Source organism: Pseudoliparis swirei, chromosome 2 (genome assembly GCF_029220125.1).
Source record: "Pseudoliparis swirei isolate HS2019 ecotype Mariana Trench chromosome 2, NWPU_hadal_v1, whole genome shotgun sequence".
Classification (NCBI taxonomy): Eukaryota; Metazoa; Chordata; class Actinopteri; order Perciformes; family Liparidae; genus Pseudoliparis; species Pseudoliparis swirei.
In genome coordinates this window covers 839486-863873 of record NC_079389.1, presented here as the reverse complement: position 1 = coordinate 863873, position 24388 = coordinate 839486, and the positions used below count along the sequence as shown (strand labels likewise).

Here is a 24388-nt window from a genome sequence, read left to right as displayed (position 1 = left end):
TAATGAATTATTATGAATCAGGAGGTAAGCATGTCTGTCCCACAGCACCGGGGTCATGACCCATGATGCCAAACACATGTTGACATGTCAAAGGGGCGGAGACAACACATTTTGATTTGATTTTTCATTTGACAAAACCAGAGACGAGAACAGAAAGCGACAGCGAGAAGGACTCAGCGGAGGAGACGCCCCCGGGGACCTGCTCTACAGATTTGAGGATTCATGTCGCGGGGCATGAGCCTTTTGATAAAAGATGTCTGATGTCTTTGAGGCTCACTGGGCTCAGGGGCAATATCTCCAGGGAGTAAAGGAAGCGGAGCTGGAGCAGAAAGGGAGGGGGGGGGGGAGAATACCACACTCCTGCCCTCCTTTGCGGTTGTGAATGCACCGCGGTGGACAGGCTGGAGTCCTCCACGCTGCAGGTGCTCATAGTGCCGAGGAGGCCTTGAATGCTGCGTGCGGTGGAGGTAATGTTGACGTCGAGCGCGTTAACACCCGCTCCGGGTGAAGCCGCATTTAAAAGTGTCGGGAGCCATACGAGCGAGAGAGACGGATTGATGATCCCACTGGGCCTGAGGGCCCCTCCCCTCCGCTTCCTGCTCCTCGGTGGAGCGACGGCGGACGCATATGCACGGCGGTGGAAAGAGGGGGAGGTGGGGGTTGGGCCAAAACCACAGCCCCCCCCCCTCTGACACACGAGCACACATCCAAACCAAAGAAATGTGGATCCATCACAACGCATTAGGCCGCGGCGGCGGTCACAGAGCACAGGGCCGCCGCCTGTTATATGGACTGGTTACAGTGGGACAGAGAGGCTGAGTGGACTGGTTACAGTGGGACAGAGAGGCTGAGTGGACTGGTTACAGTGGGACAGAGAGGCTGAGTGTACTGGTTACAGTGGGACAGAGAGGCTGAGTGGACTGGTTACAGTGGGACAAAGAGGCTGAGTGGACTGGTTACAGTGGGACATAGAGGCTGAGTGGACTGGTTACAGTGGGACAGAGAGGCTGAGTGGACTGGTTACAGAGGGACATAGAGGCTGAGTGGACTGGTTACAGAGGGACATAGAGGCTGAGTGGACTGGTTACAGTGGGACAGAGAGGCTGAGTGGACTGGTTACAGTGGGACAGAGAGGCTGAGTGGACTGGTTACAGTGGGACAGAGAGGCTGAGTGGACTGGTTACAGAGGGACATAGAGGCTGAGTGGACTGGTTACAGTGGGACAGAGAGGCTGAGTGGACTGGTTACAGTGGGACAGAGAGGCTGAGTGGACTGGTTACAGTGGGACAGAGAGGCTGAGTGGACTGGTTACAGTGGGACAGAGAGGCTGAGTGGACTGGTTACAGAGGGACATAGAGGCTGAGTGGACTGGTTACAGTGGGACAGAGAGGCTGAGTGGACTGGTTTTATTAAGTAGCTATGAAAATGAGCCAGCAGAAAAGCTTCTAGACTGGCTCTATGTCCCTCAGAGCTACCGAGGGCCCTCATTGGGTGCTTTACCTGTCAGAAGCCTGTGGCTCCTGTTGTTTGAGCGAGGGCAGCGAGGACCGCTCTGTCATCGTGGGAACCCAATCGTTCACGGGCGACGATGTGTTTTTATCTTTTTTTCCCCCTCTCCTCATTTCCATGGTTTCTCCAAGCCAAACACATAGAGAGACACACAGGGAGGTTGCACCGACGCATAGCCCTGATACACGGGCAAATCACCAGCATGCACACACTTGCAAAAACCCCATAACAAGCTGACTGAAAGGTGTAGCTCCGTACCTCAAGGAGAGGAGCGTCCACGCTGTGAGACTCCTTCAGACAGTTGCTTCACAGGATTCATACATCCTGAACCTACTGAATGCTTCCTGGTCAAAGCAGTCGCAGAATAACCAAATGGTGAAAGTGCTTTTCCACACATCGCTCGCAGCTTGTTGTTCATACGGCGTACATCGCATACAGCGTACGAATAATGAGACGGTGTTTCCACTCGGGTGTCAGGGTGTTTATGGACGGATGCAAGTTGTTCCCACATCTATACGAACGCTTGTGAACGACTGCGTGTGAGTATTAGTATGCCCGCATCACACTCCAGCGCTTTCCCATCGGTACGTCATTTTACTGAGTACACAAGTGCGCGTGTGTATGTGTGTGTGTGTGTGTGTTGATACTTTCATTTGTACAATCTGCGGAAGAAAATGTGCATAAAGTGATTCTGAGGGAGTGATTCTCCAAAAAAACACTGGTGAGAACGTAAAGAGAGGGGTTTGTTGGACGGCCGATTGTGTTTTTGTATCAAACCATAAGTAAGAGGTGCAAATGTAACGTAGAGCAAAGAGCTAAATATACAAAGAGGAAAAAACACATAGTGTCAAAACCTAAATGTGCGTTCACACCAAAAGCGAAACAATTTTTTCGCGCGACCGAATCCCATGAAAAGTCAACGTACAGACGCGTGTGGCTGCGATAGACGCGCTATTTTTTCGGGCGGCGCATTTGGGGCGTTCGGGGCGACGCTATGTGGGCGACGCGTTTACAATCGGCGCAATTTTCGCCCCGAGTTGAAATATTTCAACTTTGAGGCGGTCATCTCGCAACTCGGGCCAATCAGCTCTTGAGTTCCGCTCTCGTAGCGCTGGAAGCGGAAGTCTTTCAGACGTAACAGTAACTTCAACGGTGAAAGTGACCGAGCTGAGTGAGCCAACGGGTGATGTCATGTATTAATATATATATTATATTAATGTCATCAACCCAAAGACGAGGGCGTTAGTGTGTGGGATGTCCACAACAAGTATAAAGCAGAACTAGTGGTTAGTTATTCTGGTGGATGAAGGAGATAACGGTCTTTACGGAGACGAGACACGGAGATAAGCCCCGCCCCTCGCGGAGCATCTCGACGCTTATGGTGAGAACACGGTGAATGGTCGAGCGAGTAAACGCACGCGTTTTGAGCGACGCGAAAAATCCCTTCGCTTTTGGTGCGAACGCACCTTAACAAGGAGTCGTCAAGCTGACCTCAACCCCCGTGCCTCTTTGGTTGAGGTTGTCGTAGACAGTGTTGTCATGTGTTGCACCTCCTGTCGTGTGAGCGACGTATACTTGTAGATGTATGAGCGGTATCATACACCTTGGCGGTCCGCGGGGTGAATCTTACCTTCGGCGGGGCTCAGTCCTCGGGCCGCTGAGATCATGGAGAGGGTGGGGCTGCCGTGCACCGAGCGGAGGTAGTGCTCCATGTGGGGGCTGACGTACGGATGTGGGTGGCTGAACGGGGACTCGCCCGTCCCGGGCACCGCGTGGGGCGAGAGACGGATCAGGGAAATGTCTGAGATGACCGGACTGCCCGTCAGGCCCGGATGTCTGCAAAGAGGAATAACACATTAGACACCTCTGAATAAAAGGAGGAGTGGCGGGAATGGTCATGGATGGATAGAAAGACAAAGAGCAGATATAGTGGGAAATGGAGGAGGGGGAAGACCTCCTGTACTCATGTGATGACTTGTATTGTGCTCCCTTATCATCGGGAGTGATCTTCATTGGTATGTTCAGAGACAAGGCGTAACTCCGGTTGTCTCAATCCACTTCCACCCTTCCCGGTCCCACAGCTAATACATAATAATCCCCTCTTTTTCACCTTCTCCTATTAAGCCCCGGAGCTACAGACAAGTCGAGACCGAGGGCTTTCCACGCCGAGGCTCTCTCTGTTTGGGTGGGCGAAGCTACAGGGTCTCTCACATCAGCTATGACACAACGTGCGATACGAGAGGGCAACTGGGTTCTCAAAGCCTTCAGTAGCTGTCGATAGACACCTTCGGCAAGAGACGTCAGAAGTTGGTCAGGCCGTACAGTAAATGTGTCATCTCTGACAGGTAATTGGCAGTTTTGCTTGCCGAAACACAGACAAGTGGGTGTTGTAGTTCTCAACAGCCCAGAGGGGCTGAACTGTAGATACACATGTCTGCTGGCAGTGGCACAACCCTTTGAAGGGGCATTAGTACTTATGTCGAACCGAGTGTGCTTCAGCTCTGATAAGAGGCTCCGTCAGTAAGTGGTAGACATTCAACACAATGACTGGGGGTAATGAACCTGAAGGGGAATGTGCTGACTCATGACTTACTGTAGTTCTTTCATGGCCTTAAAGGAGTAACACACGAGTATGACTTTAGGCCTTAGAGGAGTAACACATGAGTATGACTTTAGGCCTTAAAGGAGTAACACATGAGTATGACTTTAGGCCTTAGAGGAGTAACACATGAGTATGACTTTAGACCTTAGAGGAGTAACACATGAGTATGACTTTAGGCCTTAGAGGAGTAACACATTAGAATGACTTTAGGCCTTAAAGGAGTAACACATGAGTATGACTTTATGCCTTAAAGGAGTAACACATGAGTATGACTTTAGGCCTTAGAGGAGTAACACATGAGTATGACTTTATGCCTTAAAGGAGTAACACATGAGTATGACTTTAGGCCTTAAAGGAGTAACACATGAGTATGACTTTAGACCTTAGAGGAGTAACACATGAGTATGACTTTAGGCCTTAGAGGAGTAACACATGAGTATGACTTTAGACCTTAGAGGAGTAACACATGAGTATGACTTTAGACCTTAGAGGAGTAACACATGAGTATGACTTTATGCCTTAAAGGAGTAACACATGAGTATGACTTTAGGCCTTAGAGGAGTAACACATTAGAATGACTTTAGGCCTTAAAGGAGTAACACATGAGTATGACTTTAGGCCTTAAAGGAGTAACACATGAGTATGACTTTATGCCTTAAAGGAGTAACACATGAGTATGACTTTAGGCCTTAGAGGAGTAACACATGAGTATGACTTTATGCCTTAAAGGAGTAACACATGAGTATGACTTTAGGCCTTGGAGGAGTAACACATGAGTATGACTTTAGGCCTTGGAGGAGTAAGAGACGAGTATGACTTTAGGCCTTAAAGGAGTAACCATGAGTATGACTTTAGGCCTTAGAGGAGTAACACATGAGTATGACTTTAGGCCTTAAAGGAGTAACACATGAGTATGACTTTAGGCCTTAGAGGAGTAACACATGAGTATGACTTTAGGCCATGGAGGAGTAACACATGAGTATGACTTTAGGCCTTGGAGGAGTAAGAGATGAGTATGACTTTAGGCCTTAAAGGAGTAACCATGAGTATGACTTTAGGCCTTAGAGGAGTAACACATGAGTATGACTTTAGGCCTTAGAGGAGTAACACATGAGTATGACTTTAGGCCTTAAAGGAGTAACACATGAGTATGACTTTAGGCCTAAGAGGAGTAACACATGAGTATGACTTTAGGCCTTAGAGGAGTAACACATGAGTATGACTTTAGGCCTTAGAGGAGTAACACATGAGTATGACTTTAGGCCTAAGAGGAAACACATGAGTATGACTTTAGGCCTTAGAGGAGTAACACATGAGTATGACTTTAGGCCTTAGAGGAGTAACACATGAGTATGACTTTAGGCCTTAGAGGAGTAACACATGAGTATGACTTTAGGCCATGGAGGAGTAACACATGAGTATGACTTTAGGCCTTAGAGGAGTAACACACGAGTATGACTTTAGGCCTTAAAGGAGTAACACATGAGTATGACTTTAGGCCTTGGAGGAGTAAGAGATGAGTATGACTTTAGGCCTTAGAGGAGTAACACATGAGTATGACTTTAGGCCTTGGAGGAGTAAGAGATGAGTATGACTTTAGGCCTTAAAGGAGTAACACATGAGTATGACTTTAGGCCTTGGAGGAGTAAGAGATGAGTATGACTTTAGGCCTTAGAGGAGTAACACATGAGTATGACTTTAGGCCTTAGAGGAGTAACACATGAGTATGACTTTAGGCCTTAGAGGAGTAACACATGAGTATGACTTTAGGCCTTAGAGGAGTAACACATGAGTATGACTTTAGGCCTTAAAGGAGTAACACATGAGTATGACTTTAGGCCTTGGAGGAGTAAGAGATGAGTATGACTTTAGGCCTTAGAGGAGTAACACATGAGTATGACTTTAGGCCTTAGAGGAGTAACACATGAGTATGACTTTAGGCCTTAGAGGAGTAACACATGAGTATGACTTTAGGCCATGGAGGAGTAACACATGAGTATGACTTTAGGCCTTAGAGGAGTAACACATGAGTATGACTTTAGGCCTTAAAGGAGTAACACATGAGTATGACTTTAGGCCTTAAAGGAGTAACACATGAGTATGACTTTAGGCCTTAGAGGAGTAACACATGAGTATGACTTTAGGCCATGGAGGAGTAACACATGAGTATGACTTTAGGCCTTAGAGGAGTAACACATGAGTATGACTTTAGGCCTTAAAGGACACATTGAGTATGACTTTCGGCATCGTTGCCTCCTTTCAGGTTGAAGGTCACTTTAGTCAGTTCAACATCTTTATTCAATGTTTATATTCTTTGGCCATGTTTATCCCAACCTCATGTTTTGAATTTAGAAAAGAGAGGGATGTTCAAAGATCACACAGCACTTGCTCCACAATCTCAACACCCGTTCTCACTCCGGACTCCTCAAACACTGAAGCCTTGCCGGTGGCCCGCGGAGTCTGATACCGACACCCTTCAACGTCAACTCTGTGATGGGAACCACTGGAGTCGTTGTTAGACATTCAGAGCCAATGACGGAGAATGAAGTGGGAGAAAGTCAGAGTGGGGTGGTAGGGAGTGAAGGTCAAACAAACACAAGCGCTCACTTCCTGTCCTTTACTAACGCCAGTTACGGAACAAACATACTTATTCTAACCCAAGCCACTATCTTTTAATAAACCTAACCAACCTACAAGCTAAGTAGCCCTACGTTCATTTTGAATAGAGACAAGTGGAATCTGTGTGTTTCCTTTAACAGCGTTCATACACATGTGGACCAATGGGTGTCCAGGACTTTTCCAGGAGTTTAAACCAAATTTCCATGATCAAACATTTTTTTAATCTCGGTGTATGCATGAAAAAGTGATAAAATGTGGTATTTAAACTAACAATGAGAATTCCAACGCATCCAGTATATAACCTTAAACTACACAAACGAATGAGAGACAATAGTTTGATTAAAAGAATAAACATTTATTCTTGCAGCACGAAAAATGTGCTCTGCGAGTATGAAAGAGCGTATGCCGGCTTATATTTTGAGCGTCATTCTTTTAAAAGCAGATTAATTATTTAAAACTCAGCGTAAATGAACATATGAATATAACACATTTACATGACTTTTTCCGAAACTTTGGGGATTTTTTTCCTGCCAGGACTTTTCCAGGCCTGGAAAATAACCATTTACAAACTTGTCCAGGTTTTCCATGAACGCGTGAACCCCGCTTTGAACACGGAAGATTATTTTGAAAAGACATGCCATGCAACGAATGGAAACAGAGACGCCATCCCTGACACTTCTAGAGCCGATGCCAGAGGGGAACTCAGAGTGCCAACGGAGCGCCAGCGATTCATTTCCTATTAAAAAACAATAAAAACGACTGAAAACAACAGAATAGCTGTCTTTATGAGGGCCTGAGAACAAACGCTGTTTAATCTGACAATGAAGCATCCTGTTGGCTGCGGCGAACACACCAGTGTTTGGTGTGTGGTTTTAATTCTTGGCAGCAACAACTGCTTAAGAGTCGGGTGTGAGGACGGCCCGCCACTCTAACTGGTAACATGACTCAATGTTATTCAATTAAATATGGAGATTAGTCTCGGGCCTTCTGAGGGACTATGCTACCTACATCTTTGTTTTGTATCTCTGTGCGGACTGATATGCCTGAAGCTCGTAAATAAAATTGGTTAATAAATATATAAAAATAAAAAGGTTTCTTCATTTTTTTTACCACTGAAAGGGTTTTTTCTATTTTTCTTGGGGAGTTGTTCCTGATCCGATGTGAGGTCAAAGGTCAGGGATGTCGTATGTGTACAGGTTGTAAAGCCTGCTGAGGCACATTTGTGATATTGGGCTATATAAAATGAACTGAATTGAATTAAATAGTAATTTTGGTCATAATTATGTTGGAGCTTGAATATTTCATTATACAGGACTGTCTCAGAAAATTAGAATATTGTGATAAAGTTCTTTATTTTCTGTAATGCAATTAAAAAAACAAAAATGTCATGCATTCTGGATTCATTACAAATCAACTGAAATATTGCAAGCCTTTTATTCTTTTAATATTGCTGATTATGGCTTACCGCTGGGGATGAACACACACTCTCTGTGACCGAGCACAGTGTGAGGAGGGCTCTGTTGAGGGTGAACACCAGGAAAGCTGCAGGTCGCCTGCTTCAAGAGATCCACTATTGTCCCTGTGCCCAAGAATGCTTCTCCAGCATGTATGAATGAGTGGTCATGAAATGCTCCTTCCTCCATGGACGCCCAAACAGATCCACGGATGATGCTGTCTCCCAGGTACTATCTGGACAGCCAGAGGGGGCTATGTGAGACTGCTGTTCATTGATTATAGTTCAGCTTTCAACACCATAGTCCTGTGTGCTTGGATCCTGGACTTCCTGACCGCCAGGCCACAGGTGGTCAGGTGAACACAGGATCCCCAACACCATCATCAAGTTTGCGGATGACACAGTGGTGGTGGGCCTGATCTCCCTACCTGGAGGAAGTTGCTGATCTGTCACTCTGGTGCCAGGACAACAGCCTCATCATGAATGTCACCAAAACTAAGGAGCTGATTGTGGACTTACTACTGTGTCAGGCAGCTGAGGAAATTTAAAGTTTCCCAGAGGATCCTTCAGTCCTTCTTGACAGGAAGCATCACAGCCTGGTTAACAACAGACTGTTTCAGCTAGGCACACACACACACACACACACACACACATTCCTGCTGAGCATTGCCACTTTCATCTGCACACTGACAAATAAAACATCTTGAATCTTGAATCTTGAAGCTTAAGAAAACTCTAAAAAAAGATTTATAACAGCAAAACAAAATCAAACATTTGAAAATGTGTTTCCAGGTGTTTCGAGTTAATTAGACGATTCAAGTGATTTGTTTAATACCCTACTAGTATACTTTTTCATGATATTCTAATATTTAGAGATAGGATATTTGAGTTTTCTTAAGCTGTAAGCCATAATCATCAATATTAAAAGAATAAAAGGCTTGCAATATTTCAGTTGATTTGTAATGAATCCAGAATGCATGACATTTTTGTTTTTTTAATTGCATTACAGAAAATAAATAACTTTTTCACAATATTCTAATTTTCTGAGACAGTCCTGTACATATGAAGAAAAAAAACATGTTTCAGGGGTTTCAAATCACTGTGTGACTGGTCCAGGTTGCAGTTGTGTAGCTGTTGCCATGAAAGCTGGGCCTCAGACCCAGCATGCCCCCCCCCCCTCCCTTCAGAGTTGCCATGCTCAGTCTCTCATACCCTGCCAGCCTGCACCCGGGGCCCGGTCCTGCCCCGACTCAGGCCCGAGCCAACCAACCCGGAGCCTCGGCCCTCTCTCCGTTTCCAGTAAGCGCCTGCAGACTGCCGGCCTTGTCCGAGGGCCAACTTTCTGCCGCGGAGCTCCGTCGTCCCTGACAAACGACCATAAAGAGCCCTGTGTTCTGGGCGGGAGCAGAGAAGTGAGAAGAAACAGACGCTCCATACACAAAAACACGCTTCCCTCGGAGCGGCCCGATGCCGCTGGGCACTTCACTGGAGGACTACCTGGGCACGCGGGCCCTGTTCCCTTATCAGACTGGTGACTCCGGGCTCATCAACGCAATCACACACTGGGATCCACAGCATTTAGATGACGACCACAGCTGTGATGCAACATCGTCTCATATGTCTCGAGAGTGGACAGAGCATCAGACACGGCTCTCCTTTAAACTCTTCATCATCACCTCCTTCTCTGGTTGGTCACTGTGAGTCTTTAGATTGTTGCTCTTCTCTGAAGAAGAAGAACATGTTATTGGTTTAATCAGAACATTTACATATTCTTTATGGGCCGTTTCTGCCCCACTGACTGAAACCCAGCGGCATTTAAAAAGAAGTTGGGGGCACTTTTTGAAACTTGTGACATAATATTTAACCTTTGTTAAAAAATAATAAATTTACTTATTTAGGGTTACAGTATATGAGCAATTGTCATAAAAATGGCAATAATAAGACTATCAGTCAGTAGTCTAAGATTCAAAGTTTTTTTTTAGAGAAAACATAAATCAGACAATCACCTTTTTTCCTATTTCTTTGTGGTTATAAACCCATTAACAATTATAACTTATTTCTTAGTTTTTTTTATAATTCAAAATGATATTTATTGATTTTGTGTGTGTACATACCTAGTACAGGCAATATAGATAAGACCAAACATTGAGTGAAATCTCGGTGTATACACGAGTGACACAAATGAGACAATAGTTTGATTAAAAGAATACATATGTATATAAATGTGTATTCTTTTAATCAAACTGCGTAAATGAACATATGAATGGAACACATTTACATGACTTTTTGGAAATACATTTTTTTCAAGGACTTTTCCAGGCCTGGAAATTTACATTTATAAATTCCATGACTTTTCCAGGTTTTCCATGACCGTACGAACCCTCTACTCATAAAAGTATAGTTACATTTCCTCTTCAACCCACATGCCGTGCTCTCATGAGGGATTTGATGCATGTGGCTCATTGACGCGTGTGAACAACAATATGGAGCTCAATGGCTACACTGCAGCGAGCCTCGTCTCCATGGGCAACGCCTCCCAGTGTCGCCAACAACAACCAAAGATCATTCAAACGCGATGAGAATGAAGAGGCCTCCCGACGTTGTGATATGTAAACCCTCGGCGTGTTTTAAGTGCTTTGCTAAAGGAGAAAAATATAACGAGAAATGCAAGTGTGAACTCGCTTTGAAAGTAGAGCCATGATCATCAACACGCCCCCGCTCCACCTCCCACCTCCCAGAATCAGTCAGCACACTTCACTTTAACCCTGCGTACGCCAACACAAGTTATTTGTTTGAGCCCATAGCAAACCAGCGTGTCCGCACACATCCCTCCAGCTGCACTTACTCACTCACACCACCAGGGGTGTGTATGAGGTCTTGATAATAAGACGGAATGAACTGCTGTTGCCCGTCAGGAGGCCGCAGGTAACAGTCCGGTCCGGCAGGTAGCAGTAAGTAGCCGAGCCGAGAGAGAGGGAGAGAGAGAGAGAGAGAGGGAGACCACATGCCCTGGTCGTGGCTGTTGGTCCCTGCCTGCTCTCGGTGGGTCCATCAGTACCGCGCTGCAGTGAGGACATTTTAAACGGGGTCAAACCCTCAGGGCTCGGCGGACTCCTCCTCAGCCGGTTCACCTGGTGGAGGACGACTCGAGGCCGGGTTCAGACACGAGAGTTTCAAGGACTTTAAACCAAATTTCCACGACCAAACATTTAGTGAAATCTCCGTGTATACACAAGTATAACCAATAAATGACACAAATGAATGAGAGACAATAGTTTGACTTAAAGAATAAATGTGTATATAAATGTTTATTATTTTAATCAAACTGTGCAAATGAACATTTTCATGACTTTTTGAAAACTTTTGGGATTTAGTTTTTTTCCAGGACTTTTCCAGCCCTTAAAAAAAAAAATTGTTGTCATTTCAAGGACTTTTCCAGGTTTTCCATGACTCCTGTGCCTGCCCCCCCCCCCCCCCCCCCAGCAGCACATTCCTGGCTGTCGCTCAGGGGGAGCGTCCAGAATTTAAAACATGAGCCGTGACGACAAGCAACAACGTCGCAAACCGCTGACCGACGGGCCCCGAGATCCCCCCCCCCCCCCCCCACAACGCCATGTTACTCTCCCAGACCAAAGCGCCCGGGCCCGGACGGCTGATCTGTGAACTGTGTTTGATCAACACATTCCGCGCTGTGGGCCTTGAGCGGCGCGTCGGACCGCACGTGTGAGTGTGCGGGGCCTCGGCCCTGCCACACGGAGACCTTGGGCCACATTTCTACTTCTCAGCGCTGCAATTTGCTTCCCAAAAAGCATAAATACGGGCTGTGGAATGAGCGGGGGATCTGTTTTTCTCATCCCTCGCGTCTCCGTTGAGGTTTCCGGGAACGGGGAGGCTGGATGTCGGATCGCTAATTAGCCGCGCCAACGTACTGGCACCGCGGCGGGCTTTTCCTCGGCTTGTGGCTTTGCACAGAAGATGCCCGACTAGAATATTATAAAGAGCTCTTCTCTCCTGTAAGTTCATGTTCTACTGACGTCCCATGGGACTGCCTGGCATGCGTCTTCTCTCGGACGGCTGTGAGACGCAGGTCGCTACTTCCTGTATCACGTCCGAGTAAAGATGGAACATTAAAATGCTCTATATGCAAATACATCTGTCAACCTCTTTTACAAAAGAGAAGGCTTGAAAGGGCCTCAGGCAATCCAACTAACACCTCAATTAAAACATCAACAGCCTCACGGCAGAGAAAAACTAGAAGTGGCACTCGGTAGAGCGCATACCTTCGCATATCACAAGATTGGGCATTGGATTATGATCATGTTGGCATTAGTTGCATGCCAATTGGATAGAAATTGACCGCGCTATGGTAAAAAGAAGATGTTGACCTTTTCATGACCTTGACCTTTGACCCGATCAATCCCAAAATCTAATCAAATGGTCCCCGGATAATAACCAATCATCCCACCAAATTTCATGCAATTCAAAGAAGATTTTGACCTTTTCATGACCTTGACCTTGACCTTTGACCCGATCGATCCCAAAATCTAATCAAATGGTCCCCGGATAATAACCAATCATCCCACCAAATTTCATGCGATTCGGTTTAACGCTTTTTGACTTATGCGAATAACACGCACGCACGCATGCAAATACACGGCGATCAAAACATAAGCTTCCGCATTTTCAATGCGAAGGTAAAAAGACAGGAATTCTGCTTCCGCCGCATTAAAACTGCCCAGCGTGACTCGGACTACGGCCAAAACAAATCCAACGACTTGTATTCCAGATAAATGACTCGAGCACATGTTGAGGAGACGCGTAACAGCCAGGAGGCGATGAGTTCCACGTGGGCTCCGAGCTGCCGTCGCCTCGGCCCTCTGAGCGACACCCGAAGCCTCCCAGTCAGACGGGAAGCACAACCCCGAGACGCGGCGCCCAGCCGCCGAGCGCCCGGCGCCCTGCTCCACTTCGCCGGGACAGCGGTAATTAGGTGAGTTTGGCGCGTGACAGAGAGATCGAGGTGTTGATGAATTAGCGGGAGCGCTCCGTCACATTAATCACAACCAAACCGGGCGCGCCGCCGCGATGTTCCTCCTCCCTGTGCAGGTGATGGATCGCTCTGCCTCCGCCGTGTATCACCTGATCTCGCTGAATGCAACAGCGCAGTTCTCACTAAACCCATATTGATCTTACTCCTGCGTTTGCTTCCTGGGTTCCAACATCTCAGATAAGCAAACGGAGGCCTGGCGATGTTCGGAGGCCCAGACCTTTATGCTAATGAAGTCAGAAGATAAGTTGGTGTTTCTTTGTAGGTCAGCTTAGGATGCGAGTTTCAAATCCACGCACACAAAGAGACTACTTAAACTCAGATAAACTCTCACTTCTGATATGAAATGGAATGCTTTTTAGAAATTAAATAGGTTTTATAGAAAGACTATATATATATATATATAGTCTATATAATAAATATATATACATATATTTATTTATTATATATATGTTATATATAATAAATATATACATATATATATTTACTATATACTGTATTTGTTTTAATTATATAGATTTATTATATAAATATATAATATATATATGTATGTAAGAAATAAATACATACATAATAAATATATCTAATAAATATATAAATATATCTAATAATTATATAAATATATCTAATATATATATATAATAAATATACTAAATATATATGTATTATAAATAAATATATATATATATATATATATATGTATATATATATATATACACTTCCGTTCAAAAGTTTGGGGTCACTAAGAAATGTCTTTATTTTTCAAAGAAAAGCACTGTTTTTTCAATAAAGATAACATGAATCAAAAATACACACTATCCATTGTTAATGTGGTAAATGACTATTCTAGGTGGAAACGTCTGGTTTCTAATGAAATATCTCCATAGGTGTATAGAGGCCCATTTCCATCAACTATCACTCCAGTGTTCTAATGGTACATTGTGTTTGCTAATCGCTTTAGAAGACTAATATCTGATTAGAAAACCCTTGTGCAATTAAGTTAGCACAGCTGAAAACAGTTATGCTGGTGATATAAGCTATACAACTGGCCTTCCTTTGAGCTTGAAGTTTGAAGAACACAATTAATACTTCAAATATTAATCATTATTTCTAACCTTGTCAATGTCTTGACTATATTTTCTATTACATTTTCGATTCATTTGATAAAAAAAAGTGAGTTTTCATGGAAGACACAAAATTGTCTAGATGACCCCAAACTTTTCAATTCAATTCAATACAGTTTATTTGTATAGCCCAATTTCACAAATTACAAATTTGTCTCGGAGTGCTTTACAATCTGTACACATAGACATCCCTGCCCCAAAACCTCGCATCGGACCAGGAAAAACTCCCAAATAATAAATTTTGAATGGTAGTGTATTTGTTTTAATTATATAGATTTATTATATAAATATATAATATATATACAGGACTGTCTCAGAAAATTAGAATATTGTGATGAAGTTCTTTATTTTCTGTAATGCAATTTAAAAAACAAAAATGTCATGCATTCTGGATTCATTACAAATCAACTGAAATATTGCAAGCCTTTTATTCTGATTTATTGCTGATTATGGCTTACAGCTTAAGAAAACTCAAATATCCTATCTCTAAATATTAGAATATCATGAAAAAGTATACTAGTAGGGTATTAAACAAATCACTTGAATTGTCTAATTAACTCGAAACACCTGCAAGGGTTTCCTGAGCCTTGACAAACACTCAGCTGTTATAAATCTTTTTTTACTTGGTCTGAGGAAATATTAAAATTTTATGAGATAGGATTTTAGAGTTTTCTTAAGCTGTAAGCCATAATCAGCAATATTAAAAGTATAAAAGGCTTGCAATATTTCAGTTGATTTGTAATGAATCCAGAATGCATGACATTTTTGTTTTTTTAATTGCATTACAGAAAATAAAGAACTTTATCACAATATTCTAATTTTCTGAGACAGTCTTGTATGTATGTAAGAAATAAATACATACAAAATAAATATATCTAATAAATATATAAATATATCTAATAATTATATAAATATATCTAATACATATATATATATAATAAATATAATAAATATATATGTATTATAAATAAATATATATATATGTATATATATATATATATACAAATATATATATATATATATATATATATATATATAGGGAAACACTACCGCTACCACCGGGAGCGACGCAGTCAAGGGCCGGTGAAATCCTCGTACTTCTTCCATCATTGTCTGTTATCTCAGCTCTTCTCCCGGAGACAGAGGAGGACGTGTCTACGCTGTGATGCATTGTGGGGCTTTTATCTCAGTCTCCCTCTTGCTCTGCGCATGGTGTCTGGCCTTGGTGTGCTTGAGCGTGTCTCTGTCCACGAAGCTCAGACAGAAGGTTGGTTTGTTGCTCCAGTTGGGATCTCCACTACACTTTGAAAAACACCTTGAATAGTGTTTGGTTACATGAGAAGAGCTGCAGGCATGTTGACCATCATGGTTCATAACCCACCTTCATGTGCCGAACATGGAGAACATGTTTGTGTCACGCCACACACATGATTACTTTGACTGTGGGCGGTCTGAAGCGTCACTAAGGTGCTGATGGTACTGAGAGCGACTATTCTATCAGCTGGAGGGTCACTGTGTTATTCAATTATATTCAGTTTATTTTATATAGCCTGAAATCACAAATTACGAATCCCCCTTACAATCTGTACACATACGACATCCCTGACCTTTGACCTCACATCGGATCAGGAAGTCCTAAGTTATATTAAAAACCCGTTCAGGGGTAAAAAGGTCAGAACCCTTCAGGAGAGCCCCAGAGGAGCATCCCTCTCCAGGGTGGACAGAAGTCATGTTATGGAAGACATACACTGGATGCCATCTCGATTATTAAAGTCACACTCTGACGAGGCTCACCCGTGCATGGCGTGGAGTGGGTGTGGCTCGTAATGGTACCGCCCCTCGTGGTGCCTCATGTCGATGGGGATGGGCGTGTGGAACGTGGGGAAGAGGTGGTGTGGACCTGTGAGAGAGAGAGGGAGAGCGGTCACACGTCAATAATAATAATAATAACATCAGGGTTCTTACACATTTTGACCAATGGATTTCCAGGACTTTTCCAGAACTTGTCCATGACTTTAAACCAAATTTCCATGACCAAACTGAAATCTCGGTATAAACATGAAAAATGTAGAAAATGTTGCGTATTGAGAGCTATCGCCGGCTTATATTTTGAGCGTCTTTCTTTAAAAAACATATTAATTATTTCAAACTCGGCGTAAATGAACATGTGATTATAACAAATTTCCATGACTTTTCCAAAACTTTGATGATTTAAGTTTTTTACATGACTTTTCCAGGCCTGGAAATGACTTTTAAAATTCCATGACTTTTCCAGGTTTTCAATGACCGTACGAACCCTGTAACACAGTGACACAAAAGCGATGACACATTACAGAAGAGGCGTCGCGCTGAAGGAACATCGGGCCGACGGCGGCCCTGAGTCACGCCGGCAACGCAGCGGGAGATGCAATTGTCTCCGTTTACAGTTCCTGTAATCCAGCAGTAATTGAAACCTTCTCCCCTGTCGGAGCCGTGTTCATTAATGTCTCTCTCTCTCTCTCTCTCTCTCTCTCTCTCTCTCTCTCCACTGAGACCACTGCAGGGTTCACACAACAATGAAGGAGTTTATGTGTCAGACAAAGAATACACACATCCACCAGTTCCTGCTATAAAGGGTCCGATGGCCGGAGGGAAGTCTCATTAGGATAACACAGCCGACCTTCATTAATTACACGATCACAACGAGGAGGAACTCTGCTGTCTTGATTGGAGGAGAGGAGGAGAGGAGGAGAGGAGAGGGAGAAGAGGAGAGGGAGAAGAGGAGAGGAGGACATTCTGTTGTCTTGATTGGAGGAGAGGAGGAGAGGATGAGAGGAGTGGGAGGAGAGGAGAGGAGGGGGAGAGGACGAGAGGAGGGGAGAGGAGGAGGAGAGGAGGAGAGGAGGAGAGGAGGAGTAGAGGAGGACATTCTGTTGTCTTGATTGGAGGAGAGGAGGGTGAGAAGAGGAGAGGGGGAGAGGAGGAGAGGAGGGGAGGAGGGGAGGAGGGGAAGAGGGGAGAGGAGGAGAGGAGGAGCTGTAATCATAGACTGAAGTCATGCTGTCCAGTATGTTAAAGTTCCACATGTGTGATGGTGTGATGGTGTGTGTGTGTGTGTGTGTGTGTGTGTGTGTGTGTGTGTGTGTGTGTGTGTGTGTGTGTGTGTGTGTGTGAGCATAATGAGATGCAGCTCCCTTGAGATGATCTCTAGCTGCCCTTAGGATTCTTTGGCTGTCCGGTCCAGTGAACCTGAGCTGACCCGGGAGCAGAGACCACCGGGGTCAAAGGTCAGAGTTCAGCGAGAGCAGATCATTATCTCCACCGGAGAGAGAGAGAGGCCCACTGACGACAACACGGGCCTCTTCACACCAATGTGACGCCAATATGACGCCAGAAGTGAAAAGACAAAAAGCTAAATACACATGTTTCCTGTCTTCCTCATTCTTCACATTAACGATCTGCCCAATCAGCCACCAGGTGAAACAGGAAATGGGCGGGAACGGTTTCATCAATCTGGGGCTGCAACAACGAATCGATCAAATCGATTATTAAAATAGTTGGCAACTAATTTCATCATCGATTCGTTGTGTCGTTGTGTTACCACGCCACCCAATAAGAGGCGGAGATGTTGGAGTATAAAGAACGCGATGAAGGGGTGAGGAAAACATTGTTTTATTATTCATCGATTAATCTACAGAATAATCGTCGGATTAATCCATTATTAAAATAATCGTTCGTTGCAGCTTTACATTAATTGTATTTCAAATGGTGATGAACAAATTAAAAAGGAAGCGAATTAAAACAATTAGTCAATAAAAATAAATAAATACTGTATTAAAGATAAAGAGCGGTTAACATTGAGCACGTTTTGACTTCATATTATTGGAGGAGAGTCGAGACCACTCTAATATAATATATATAGATATTTACATATTTTTTGTAATCCAGTGGCATTTAAAATTAAATTGGGGTCACTTTTTGAAACTTGTGAAATAACAATAATAATAGACTTATTATTGCCATACAAATGACAATAATAAGTCTATTAGGCAGTGGTCTGCAGATTTAAACATAAATCAGACAAAAGTAGGATGGAGCCAGAGCCTTCAGGTATCATGCTCCTCTATTATGGAACCAGCTCCACCTTCAGTCCTGGAGGCAGACACAGTCACCTCATGTAGACTGAAGACTTTCCTCTTGATGGTCTTATAGTTAGACCTGAACCAGGGTCACCTGGTCCAGACCTAGAGATGCTGCTGTAGGCTTATAGCTGCTGGGGGACGCTTAGGATACACTGAGCACCTCTCTCCTCTTCTCTCTCTCCTTATGGATGAATTTTCATCTCTCCATCACACGTTACTAACTCTGCTTTCTCCCCGGAGTCCTTTTGACTTCACGTCTCATAAGGTCATCGGACCCTATGAGACGGCATAGATCCCATCTGCCTGATGGAGCATCGAGGTCTGGGTCGTGGAATTCCTGCTACCAACTATTCATACACTCTGTCATATTCATTGAATGTATTTAAACTCTAAATCTGTCCTTCTATACACATTACATCTATTGTTCTGTCCATCCTGGAGAGGGATCCTCCTCTGTTGCTCTCCTGAAGGTTTCTTCCCTTTTTCCCCCCTGAAGGGTTATTTGGGAGTTGTTCCTGATCCGATGTGAGGTCAAAGGTCAGGGATGTCTATGTGTACAGATTGTAAAGCACTCTGAGACAAATTTGTAATTTGTGAAAATGGGCTACACAAATAAACTGAATTGAATTGAAATTGAATACCTCGTTCTATATGTTTTACTTCATGACACTTCATGTTTTGGAAACACAGAATTTGCCTCCGGAGCTTACAAGTGTTTACAAATCCAGCAATTATAACATTCTGTGGATGCTCGTGTCCAGATCTGCATATTCTAAACACCTCCGTGTGCGTGCTGCCTTCAGGGCCACGAGCAGACAAGGTGCAACAGGAACCTGTGGCCTCCGGGCTACCAGAGCGCTGCATGTTGTTTTTAGGTGGTGACAATTACAAAGACAGACATTACTGCTACTTAACCCCAGCTGGGCCTTTTGTTGCTGGATGAGGTCGTCGTCATGACGCTGTCGCGTCTCGCTCTGTGTTCGTTCAGATGGGATTACATGAGGAGCTTCCCTCGGGGCGCCTGAGCCATTTGATTGGTGTGGAGCAATTACCTTCTTTTTCCTTTTGGAAACACTGTCATTATGACGTTTGCTGAAGATGCGTCTTACTAAGATAAGATTTTAGTACTAAAGTTGTGAGAAAATAGTCAAAAACTGACCGTAAAATCCAGTTTACTACTACTTTACATGCTGATGGGTGTCCAGGACTTTTCCAGGACATTAAACTGAATTTCCATGACCAAACATTTTGTGAAAGTGAGAAGATGTCGTATTTAAACTAACAATGAGAATTCCTACGCATACAGTTCATAACCTTAAACTACAGAAATGAATGAGAGACAATAGTTTGATTAAAAGAATAAACAGGTATGTCTTTTTACTTACGGTGCGTTCACTTGCAGCGCGAAAAATGTGCGCTGCGAGTATGAAAGAGCGTAGGACGGCATATATTAAGAGCGTCATTCTTTTAAAAGCATATTCATTATGTAAAACTCAGCGTAAATAAACATATTAATATAACTAATTTCCATGACTTTGCCAAAACTTTGGGGATTTTTATTTCCCCAGGACTTTTCCATGCCTGGAATTAAACATTTTAAAATTCCATGCCGTTTCCAGGTCTTCCATGACCATAGGAACCCTGTAAAAGTCCATCTGGTGCGTTCCTCATCTCAGAAGGCCAAGGGGAGGTGTGTTCCTATGAAGACCTCAGCCAGAGACCCTCCCTCGCCTTTGTGCGCGAGGTCGGGCATCCGATGCCGAGTCGACTTGTGCGTCACGAAGAGAGAGAGGCTCCGGTAAATGAGCTGGAGAAAGGAGCTGGAGCTTTGTTTCACAAGGGGAGACAGAAGCTCGGGGCTTTTGTCTGAGAGGTGCCCCCCTGCCTGGCACATCTCTGGTGGGGGGGGGGGGGGAGTGTATATCCTGACACCTGTCCAGGGTTCATACACATGTTGATCAATGGATTTCCAGGACATTAGACCAAATTTCTATGACCATGTACTTTTCCATATGTAGCCAAGGGTGGTTAAATCTACACTTCCCATTCATAGTGGATTATCCTGACGCCTTCTCTGGCATAGTGGATTATCCTGACCCCTTCCCTGGGATATAGTGGATTATCCTGACCACTTCCCTGGCATAGTGGATTATCCAGACCAGTTCCCTGGCATAGTGGATTATCCTGACCCCTTCCCTGGCATAGTGGATTATCCAGACCACTTCCCTGGCATAGTGGATTATCCCGACCACTTCCCTGACATAGTGGATTATCCAGACCACTTCCCTGGCATAGTGGATTATCCAGACCACTTCCCTGGCATAGTGGATTATCCTGACCCCTTCCCTGGGATATAGTGGATTATCCAGACCAGTTCCCTGGCATAGTGGATTATCCTGACCCCTTCCCTGGCATAGTGGATTATCCAGACCACTTCCCTGGCATAGTGGATTATCCCGACCACTTCCCTGGCATAGTGGATTATCCCGACCACTTCCCTGACATAGTGGATTATCCAGACCACTTCCCTGGCATAGTGGATTATCCCGACCACTTCCCTGAAATGCTATGGTGCGTTCATTCGCAGCAAAAAAAGAAGAAAAGAACTTGCGCCGCCAGTATGAGAGTGTATGCCGCCTTATATTTGGAGGGTCTTTCTTTTAAAAACATATACTTTATTTTTCAAGGACTTTTCCAGGCCTGGAAATAAACATTTTTTCCAGGTTTTCCATGACCGTACGAACCCTGTGCAGCATCAGATATATATGAAAACTGTTCATGGCACACGGCGAGATGACTTTCTAGTTTTCAGTTCCAGTAAGAAATGATGTCCATTATTGAACCACATGCAGAAACACACAGAAATAACCGAGCGGGACCCCCAGAGGCCGGATGTGGGGCGCCGGGGGCCGAGCGGCCCTTCCATCACCCAGACAGGTGCATTGTTTCCCGGACTGCAGGGACAGCGACCGGCAGGTACGCGGCCCGGACCGCGCACACGGCTCGGCGTCTTGATTTACCGCCCGTCCCTTTCGGGGGTGTTCTGGTGACTTCACCCCGGGCCTCAGGCGGTCCATCCCAAACACACTGCAGAGGACTGTTAGCGCACAACACACGACACAATGTGACACGTGAGACGGGGGATGGCGTGGGCCCAGCGTTGTGTTCCCGTTGCAGTGTTTTGGCATCAGATATGAAATCTACTGCTCAAACCCGACTTCCTGAAACACATTTCATCCTGATCCGATGTGAGGTCAAAGGTCAGGGATGTCGTATCTGTACAGATTGTAAAGCCCTCTGAGGGGAGTTGGTGATATTGGGCTTTATAAAATAAACTGAATTGAATTGAATCTTCTCACCGGTACTTTGCCTTTTCAAGGCAGAGCGAGAAACTTCATATATATTATATAACCTCAATAATGAACTTAGACAGGTCACACTGTTACTGGTGTTTTGGCCTTTTCGGATGCGGGGCTGTGTTTTGCTGTACGGCTCCAATTTGATAAAATATGGAAAACTCTCAAAATGCTAAATATGTGGTTGTAAAATTGGAGAAACCAGCAAGAGCAAGCAGGATCTTAAAGTTGTTTTCAAGAGAATTTCAACAAATATAACAACGCGTGTTTCTAAAACACACGACACACCGTTACGTGCTCACTGTTGTTGACGTAAACTTAAAATCATAAATCACTCCAGGGCCACAGGGACTTTTAACTGGTGGTTTCCGCCACTATATATCTGCTCCGATTTCTCATAACTTGTTTTAAGACTCAACATGTCTGTTGCCCCCCCCCCCCCCCCCAACCCAAACATCCTGCCACATCTCCTCCTTTACAGCGTCTCATCTCAAAGCCCCGGTTTGATCTCTCACTAAAGACAATGCCAGGTGTTCCGTGTTAACAAAAGGCCCGGTGGAGTCTCGTGCCTCGGAGGCAGGAGAAGGAAAAGCACTCTCTCTCATTACGTCCACACGGAGCCCGGAGCAGGGCCACGAGTGGAGAGTGGAGTGGGCTCATGTCACGGAGGAAGCACTCAACCATCATAATAATGCCCTGAGAGGCCGGGCCAGGAATAATTTTGGGAGGAGAAAAAAAAAGAAAAGAAGCCTTTGTCGTGCTTTGAGAGAGAGAGAGAGAGAGAGAGAGAGAGAGAGAGGGTGAAGAGCAGAGGAGGAGGCGAGGTGGGGGTGCTTCAATTCAGACAGGAAATTCCAGCAGAAGAAGTTGGCCCGGGTCCTAACTACACAGCGCCGTGCCAACGGCTATACACAAACACTCATGTGCTTGCTCAGACACACTCACACACACACTCACAATTACACACACACACACATACACTGATTTGTTCTGCAGTAAGCAACCATTAAGAGTGACGGAGACAAACACAAATGTGTTACTTTGAGGTTCGGCAGACTTTCTGAAACACACACACACGCACACACACGCGCAAACAAAAACACACTGCAGCAAGTGGTATGCCCAAGATTAATAAAAAGTGTATGTTTAGCCTAATCCTGCACACACAACATGAAACCTACAGGTTTAGTTGGCAAGACGCGGCTTCCTCTCGGGCAGTGCGCCGCGAGCGATGGCGGCGGCGGGCTTAGCGGCTTACAGCGGAGCACGGAACCGCCGCCGCCTGGGAAAGGAAGTCCCCGCGGAGTGGCTCTTTGCTTCTCACGGCCCTCGGGGAGGGTAAAATGATATCTGTTGTATTGATCGGGCGCTCTGGGGCAGAAGGTAAGTGGATTAGGCCAGTGGTCCCTGTAAGGACGCGAGATGGCCGGAGCAGGAAGTTCATTAGTCCCTGTGAAGCCGTGCAAAGTCTGTGTTTGTTGTGAAGTAAACATCAAACACTCTCGCTGGGAAGACGCACGCTGTTGTTCTCCGGAGGCTTGGAGTCGGCGCTGGGAAGAGAGCTGGAAGCTCGTAACTGTTTTATAGCGCTCCGTGACATCAGATGTTTAGAGTTCAGATGCAACGCGGGACCATGAGTCAGCAGCAGCTGAGGCTGGAGCCGGGAGGCGGAGCAACGGACCTGTGAGTCCGGAGGACGTGGTGCTGCACACGGAGACCAGAGGAGACCATCACTCGGACCGGGGTCTCAGACCAGGGTCTCGGGCCGGGGTCTCAGGTCTCAGACCAGGGTCTCAGACTCGATGTCATCGTTTCAGATGTTCTAAGAGTGACACTCGTTACCCAGAGAGGTCGGAAGGAGAAAGATGTTTTTGAAACATTACGTTTCTACGTTAAAAAAACCCTGTGGAGCTAACAGATGACATCATTAGCTAGCATTAGCTATGCTAGCCACTGAATGTATTCACACGCTGCTGCCATCTTTATCTTTCTGACCCGTTTTCACTGCTGCGTCCGTTTGACATCGAGGATTCAAACGCATATCTTCAACCCTTCTTAAGGAAAAAGGAGTTCTTATTCATTCAGGGAGTGCGTTTAGCATTCAGCGACAGTGTGCGCTCCAAGCTAGTTGTGAAAGCTAGCGGGGGGGGGGGGCGAGGCTGTTTTGATAAGGTTCCTGGGTTTAAATGACGATGAATGAATATTTGATCAATTTAATTGTTGCTCTTTTATCTGCAGAAATAGCTTTCTAATAAGAGCATGTTTGCATTTCTCAGGTACTGAAACACAGGTAGAGCAAGACAGCAACATTGGGCACGCATTGACCCTCAAATAGACTCTGAGAATGTGGAGTTCTGTTTCTGGGGACCTAACGAAGGTACGTATCATATTTATCTCTGTTTTGGTCTCCACCAACTCCCGAGAAATCTCACAGGCTCTTTAGCTGCTCGATGCTCCGCAATGTTCACATTTCTGATGAGCCGGGCGTGTCTGAGCAAGTCAGAGATTCAAATCGGAGCAAGTGAGCTCCTATGATGGCCTTGTATCGCATTGCCAT

General features: G+C 44.9%; 1 protein-coding gene across 4 annotated transcripts in view; it reads right to left on the bottom strand.

Moving 5' to 3' along the window:
* The window catches only part of gli2a (GLI family zinc finger 2a), a 103057-nt gene that overhangs the window by 28398 nt on the left and 50271 nt on the right, over positions 1–24388 (bottom strand). For 3 of the 4 annotated variants that reach the window (XM_056432819.1, XM_056432826.1, XM_056432848.1), the window contains 2 exons: positions 16149–16254; positions 3140–3345 (listed from right to left, as the gene is read on the bottom strand). In XM_056432819.1, the coding sequence (XP_056288794.1) occupies positions 3140–3345; positions 16149–16254 (312 nt within the window). Of the gene's footprint in view, positions 1–1500; positions 1588–3139; positions 3346–16148; positions 16255–24388 lie in introns of those variants that run through there. The other variant, XM_056432837.1, reaches the window with a different exon arrangement.